At 43.4% G+C, this 6,518-nt stretch overlaps 4 protein-coding genes across 4 annotated transcripts; 1 reads left to right on the plus strand and 3 right to left on the minus strand.

The window, feature by feature from the left end:
- The first annotated feature begins 605 nt into the window (after window positions 1-605).
- Window positions 606-1,225, plus strand: LOC137106429 (histone H2B 1/2). Its single transcript, XM_067489656.1, has one exon. The coding sequence runs from the start codon at window positions 649-651 to the stop codon at window positions 1,021-1,023; it is 375 nt and encodes a 124-aa protein (XP_067345757.1). The 5' UTR covers window positions 606-648; the 3' UTR covers window positions 1,024-1,225.
- Window positions 1,226-1,312: 87 nt separating this feature from the next.
- On the minus strand, window positions 1,313-2,781 carry LOC137106432 (histone H4). The gene has a single exon (XM_067489659.1). It carries the CDS (start codon window positions 2,093-2,095, stop codon window positions 1,784-1,786), a length of 312 nt encoding a protein of 103 aa, XP_067345760.1. The 5' UTR covers window positions 2,096-2,781; the 3' UTR covers window positions 1,313-1,783.
- Window positions 2,782-3,247: 466 nt separating this feature from the next.
- On the minus strand, window positions 3,248-4,160 carry LOC137106430 (histone H2A-like). The gene has a single exon (XM_067489657.1). The coding sequence runs from the start codon at window positions 3,834-3,836 to the stop codon at window positions 3,447-3,449; it is 390 nt and encodes a 129-aa protein (XP_067345758.1). The 5' UTR covers window positions 3,837-4,160; the 3' UTR covers window positions 3,248-3,446.
- Window positions 4,161-4,805: 645 nt separating this feature from the next.
- Window positions 4,806-5,628, minus strand: LOC137106431 (histone H2B 1/2). Its single transcript, XM_067489658.1, has one exon. The coding sequence runs from the start codon at window positions 5,588-5,590 to the stop codon at window positions 5,216-5,218; it is 375 nt and encodes a 124-aa protein (XP_067345759.1). The 5' UTR covers window positions 5,591-5,628; the 3' UTR covers window positions 4,806-5,215.
- Between the last annotated feature and the right edge of the window lie 890 nt (window positions 5,629-6,518).

Below are 6,518 nucleotides of genomic sequence, written 5' to 3' on the forward strand. Positions count from 1 at the left end.
CCACAGCAAATCATGTGCCTCCATCTAACCCTGTCCTCTGCCCCATCTTCTCTCACGTCCTCTATCACTACATCCATAAATCTCCTCTTTGGTTTTCCTCTAGACCTCCTGGCTAGCAGCTCCAGCCTCAGCATCCTTCTACCGATTTATTCACATCTACGCTTGTATATTTAACCAAAAAACTATGCAGAAGGTAAATAGAAAACAGATTTAAAATAAGCACTGAGACTAATAAATATAATAATGTTGCATGTGATGTTTCGCAGGAGGTATATATATAAAAAGCATATTAAATGAATTATCAAACTATAATACACACAATGATATTGCCTAGTTGTTTGTTGGATAGATATTGTTTGTAGGAGGGAATATTATATTAACAGGAAGATTAAGACACGACTAAACATTACATTACATATGATAGGAGGCAGCCATTGGAATTTTGGTAAATAAAAGAGTGAATAAATAACAAAAATCTTCATCTGAAGGGGCGATTTGAGTACAAAGAATAGTGAAACTGTTTTTTAGACACGTGATGTCATTACTCAGCCAATCACAGCCAGGGGACAGCGCAGCATGATTTGCATGCAGTCGACTGTTCCAGCGTCTTCCTCACATACAGTGTCTCTCTACAGAGAATCTGCAGCGATGCCTGAACCTGCGAAGTCCGCGCCCAAGAAAGGCTCCAAGAAGGCGGTGACTAAAGCCCCCGGGAAAGGTGGCAAGAAGAAGAGGAAGACCAGGAGGGAGAGCTACGCCATCTACGTGTACAAGGTGCTGAAGCAGGTCCACCCCGACACCGGCATCTCCTCCAAGGCCATGAGCATCATGAACTCCTTCGTTAGCGACATCTTCGAGCGCATCGCCGGGGAGGCGTCGCGCCTGGCGCACTACAACAAGCGCTCCACCATCACCTCCCGGGAGATCCAGACCGCCGTCCGCCTGCTGCTGCCCGGGGAGCTGGCTAAGCACGCGGTGTCCGAGGGCACCAAGGCCGTCACCAAGTACACCAGCTCCAAGTAGACGTCTCCGGCCGCATCACCGCCAACCCAAAGGCTCTTTTAAGAGCCGCCACAGTCTGTGAAGACAAACGTTCCTAACGTCCCGCTCGCTTTTCATGACGTCACTGACGAGCACGTTTAGAATAGGGATTAAGATTTATTATAAAATCAGCGCGTGAACTCACTTAGCTTTTATTTTTAGCGACCAATGAAACCAAGAAGTTGATATCTGAGCCTTTAATGCTTTTCCATTAGTGCTCACAACATAAGTAGCATGATGAATTATTGCAGATACTGTTGGAGTTGAATAAAGTACACAAACACACCTGTTTCATGTGTAAGCTAGTGTAGACAGCACGTAAATAAGGGTCAGTACTTCAAGTAATTTGAAATATAGAAAATAATTTCATAATAAAAGCTGTGGGATTTCTCTCCATTTCTGGATCTGTGTATTCTTTCGCATGATGTTTAAATGTGTTACCTTTAACACTCAGCGTTTTAGCCAGTATCCCGCTGATATCAGTGGAAAATGGGGGCACTGATCACCTGCCAGCCCACATTTTACGTTTTATTGATGTGCCCCTACCGTGCACGTGGAAAAACCTCACGTTTGACTGAAAAACAAGCCAAAGGCTGTTGATCTTCTACGTATTACGTGGATCTGTCATTTTAGGTTCGATCTCAATGAATTTGTGCAAGAACGTGAACGCAGCAGGTGTAAAGCTCTTCACACGGAGTGAGTGGCTCTGAAAAGAGCCGTTGTGTTGTTACAAAGTCTGGCTTTAGCTGCCGAAGCCGTACAGGGTGCGGCCTTGTCTCTTCAGAGCGTAGACCACGTCCATGGCGGTGACGGTCTTCCTCTTAGCGTGCTCGGTGTAAGTGACGGCGTCACGGATCACGTTCTCCAGGAAAACCTTGAGCACACCGCGGGTTTCCTCGTAGATCAGACCGGAGATGCGTTTGACTCCGCCACGGCGAGCAAGGCGGCGAATGGCAGGTTTGGTGATTCCCTGGATGTTGTCACGGAGAACTTTGCGGTGCCGCTTGGCGCCTCCTTTGCCGAGACCCTTACCTCCTTTTCCGCGTCCACTCATACTGATCTCTGAAGAGAAAATGATGGTGAGATTAGCGGCGCGTCGGTATTTTAATCCTCTCCGCGGACGTAATTGAAAACTGGCATCTCGAGCTCAGCCCGCTAAATTTCAGTTTCCTGTTTAAGTTAGACACTGTAGGCCATTGTATTTCCGGTTTAAACCCTTCAAAATAACGAACTTAGACGCGCAGATTCAGTGATTATTGTTGTCTAGGTTTGATTATGTAATTATAAACAATTTACAACTTTTATAAAAAGGAAATTTGCCAAAATACAATAAATATCTTTTTGGTTTATTTACTGGGTGGTGTAGTCATTTTACCTTCTATCTTGATTATAATAATAAAAACAAAACCATGTAACATCGGTTAATCAGCATCTTTAAATTAAATCTAATGGACCATAAATGCAATCATGTATTGGTTTTTCATATTATGTGAATTACTTTGATTATAAAGGTAGTGAAACTTCACAAATCCAGTTTAGAGTCTACTCAGTAAAACTGGGTCAGTGAGACCTGAGAAAGCTTTAGCTGAATCAACAGAAATCCACATTTGGCTTTATTTTGACTGAACAGAACATTCTCAAAATAATTCCACAGAACACTAAGAACCCGTGTAGCTGCACACTACAACCTTGTTGCTCTCAAATAACAAAATATAGTTTCCTTGACAACTGGTTCAGCCAACTTCAAAGGCAGCTACTAATTCACCTAACTGATTATAGAACAAACACAGGAAACTCCCGTTGGCTCATACAACACGTGATTAAACATTAATCCTGATTGTTTTGCACCAGCAAAAGCAGCAAATACATCAATGTTTTACAGACACTTTCCCCATTCAATGACCTTTATTCGGGATTAAAGGAGGTTCTGCATAAAACATACAGTCACAATTTTGTTTCATACAGACACTGAAGCATTAAATCACCTGATTTGAAATCATTCCAACATCTGTGCACAGTAAAAGCTAATTATTATTGACAAGTCTGTCATTTGTTCAGTGCTTCATTAAAGTAGATGCTATGAACAAACTTGTGACCGTTTTAGTCAAAGAACCAAAATTACAACCATTTTGTTTATTGCTAGATATTGTTGTCATGGTCCAATGGTGGATCTTTCAGTGTAAAATGAGCAGATAAAAAAGCTACAAAGCTTGTTACGTTTTAATGAGGCACTTTGTTAGATTTCATTTTACACGTTTTGGCAGCAAACAAAGTCTTTTTTTAAAAAAAGCAAAGAAACACAGCAGCAAGCTTAGTAAAGCCGCAGTGCTCGTAGCATTTACAGGAAGCAGCTCTTTGAGGAACGTGGGTGGCTCTTAAAAGAGCCGTTGGTGTTGGACAGAAGCCTACTTGGCTTTGGCGGGTTTCTCGGTCTTCTTGGGCAGCAGCACCGCCTGGATGTTGGGCAACACGCCGCCCTGAGCGATGGTGACTCCTCCCAGCAGCTTGTTGAGCTCTTCGTCGTTGCGCACAGCCAGCTGCAGGTGACGGGGAATGATCCTGGTCTTCTTGTTGTCGCGGGCAGCGTTTCCAGCCAGCTCCAGGATCTCAGCGGTCAAATACTCGAGAACAGCCGCCAGATAGACGGGAGCTCCGGCGCCGACACGCTCCGCATAGTTTCCTTTTCTCAGCAGCCTGTGGACACGTCCAACCGGAAACTGAAGTCCAGCACGAGACGAGCGAGTTTTCGCCTTCGCTCGGGCTTTTCCGGCGCCTGTCTTTCCTCTTCCAGACATATCGAGTAATATACCACACCAACGAGTTAAAGGCAAATGCAGATGGGTGCTGAAGGCCGACTTATATACCCTTTTGTCTAGACGTTCATTGGTCAGGTACAGCTGCAGTATGATCCACCAATCAGAAACATCCAGATCAAGCTACTTTTCAACGTGGGTGACTTCCTCTGTACAGGATATAGAGGTTACAAAATAAGATGCCAAAGATTAAACAAAAAAAAGTCAGTGTTTATGGATCGTAAGTCGTGTACGTATTATTGTATTAAACAGTTACTAATAATGTGTATTCTTTATTTACCTCACTTATTCTTAATAAATAATGACATACTATGATGTACATAACATTTAAAACATATTTAGGACAGGTCACTGCAACAATAAGTCTCTTTTGTACTCAGTTTATAAAGGAAAAATATGTTTGAAAATATGGAGAATATAATTAACATATTAGACATGTTGATGTAGACGATGTTTTCTTGTTGGTTTTTGTTACTCTGTTCTTTACTCTCTCCACTTTCCACTCACCCCAACCGGTCGAGGCAGATGGTCATCCACCCTGAGCCTGGTTCTGCTGGAGGTTTCTTCCGTTAAAGGCCTATGGCTTGTTCAAGGGGGAATTTATTCTATTATTAGTGCCCTGAATTGAATTGAAGTCCATTACAACACACTAGAACTGGGAAATGATGGAAAAAAAGAGGGAAAAAGCAAAATAAGAGATGGACATTATTATACTACTGCAACTACTAATACCTGCATTTTACAGTATGTTACAGGGCTGGAGCCACGTGGTTCCCATCTGCGGGATTGTAACTGATTCAGAAACATTTCAGTTTGCAAAGTCATACAAAGTTTGTGGCAGGAAAAATATTAGTTCTATTTCGTACAGGCTTCACTGTCTCTCTCTCTCTCACCCACAGCAACCTAAGATGAAGTGACATGGTAATGTAGTGTAGCAGCAGTGAAATTGCATTAAAAGGAGTTTTTTTTTTTAAATCAGACCTGGGAAGAACTTATGCACGTGGCTGAACAGGGAAGCAGTCACTACAAACAAAGCAAGAAGATTGATACACCCAGCTGTTTAAAAAGTATATTTACAGTAAAACAAAATACATATTTTACTTCTTTCACTGTGGAAGAAGGGATTGTAAATGCTACGTTCATCTTCCGTCAGAGAGAGAAGTCAGAGAACTTTGTTTGATTGGTCGCCGTAATAAAAGGGAGTTCTCGCGCTGATTTAATAATAAATCTTAATCCCTATTCTAAACGTGCTCGTCAGTGACGTCATGAAAAGCGAGCGGGACGTTAGGAACGTTTGTCTTCACAGACTGTGGCGGCTCTTAAAAGAGCCTTTGGGTTGGCGGTGATGCGGCCGGAGACGTCTACTTGGAGCTGGTGTACTTGGTGACGGCCTTGGTGCCCTCGGACACCGCGTGCTTAGCCAGCTCCCCGGGCAGCAGCAGGCGGACGGCGGTCTGGATCTCCCGGGAGGTGATGGTGGAGCGCTTGTTGTAGTGCGCCAGGCGCGACGCCTCCCCGGCGATGCGCTCGAAGATGTCGCTAACGAAGGAGTTCATGATGCTCATGGCCTTGGAGGAGATGCCGGTGTCGGGGTGGACCTGCTTCAGCACCTTGTACACGTAGATGGCGTAGCTCTCCCTTCTGGTCTTCCTCTTCTTCTTGCCACCTTTCCCGGGGGCTTTAGTCACCGCCTTCTTGGAGCCTTTCTTGGGCGCGGACTTCGCAGGTTCAGGCATCGCTGCAGATTCTCTGTAGAGAGACACTGTATGTGAGGAAGACGCTGGAACAGCCGTTCTTAAGTCGACTGCATGCAAATCATGCTGCGCTGTCCCCTGGCTGTGATTGGCTGAGTAATGACATCACGTGTTACAAAGTAATATGAATGTGAGCCTATCGTAGACCTGGCGGAAGTGAAAATAAACTAGAGGAGCGCGTGAGACATAAATGCAGCACAGTGGAGTAAATTAATGTATTATTATAAATTCTGTTCTTATTTTACTGCCAAGCTAGGAAAGACTAGTTTATCAAATGAACAGGATATGTAGACAAGATAAAAAAAACTCCTTTCAATGCAATTACACTGCCGCTACACTACATTACCATGTCACTTCATCTTATGTTGCTGTGTGTGTGTGTGTGTGTGTGTGAGAGAGAGAGAGTAAAATATTCTAATTTATTGTACTTTTGGAAACTTGTTTGTCTGTTTGTTCAGGTTTTACACCCATGGATGAAAGGTTGAACTGATCCATAACCAAATTATATTCAACTTTAATTAATTCATTTTTTTTCGTTTCAACATTTTATTTATATAACGCCAATTGAAAACGGTCATCTCAAGGCGCTTCTTATTAGTGACGTCTCGAGTACAAGTGCTTTTATTTTAGTACTGACACTGGTATCAGTTTCAGGACATCCCTACTTTACATAATAAAGTCAAGACTGTACAGATATGCAGAGAAAATCCAGCAAACCCCCCTTGTACACACTAGGCGACGGTTTAACGGTGGAACCAGGCTCAGCGTAGGCCGCCATCCGCCTTAACTGGCTGGGGAGAGGGGCAGATGGCTGCAAAGTAGTCAGCACCACTTTACAGCTGCGTACAGTATGTGTATGTGATTTTACAAAATTAATTTAATAAACACATGATATTTGAGGCACAAGCTT

This window comes from Channa argus, chromosome 21 (genome assembly GCF_033026475.1).
Source record: "Channa argus isolate prfri chromosome 21, Channa argus male v1.0, whole genome shotgun sequence".
In the NCBI taxonomy this organism is placed as follows: Eukaryota; Metazoa; Chordata; class Actinopteri; order Anabantiformes; family Channidae; genus Channa; species Channa argus.

Coding starts and splice junctions, on each gene's coding strand:
- LOC137106429 (XM_067489656.1), top strand. CDS start 649: ATGCCTGAACCTGCGAAGTCCGCGCCCAAGAAAGGCTCCAAGAAGGCG.
- LOC137106432 (XM_067489659.1), bottom strand. CDS start 2,095: ATGAGTGGACGCGGAAAAGGAGGTAAGGGTCTCGGCAAAGGAGGCGCC.
- LOC137106430 (XM_067489657.1), bottom strand. CDS start 3,836: ATGTCTGGAAGAGGAAAGACAGGCGCCGGAAAAGCCCGAGCGAAGGCG.
- LOC137106431 (XM_067489658.1), bottom strand. CDS start 5,590: ATGCCTGAACCTGCGAAGTCCGCGCCCAAGAAAGGCTCCAAGAAGGCG.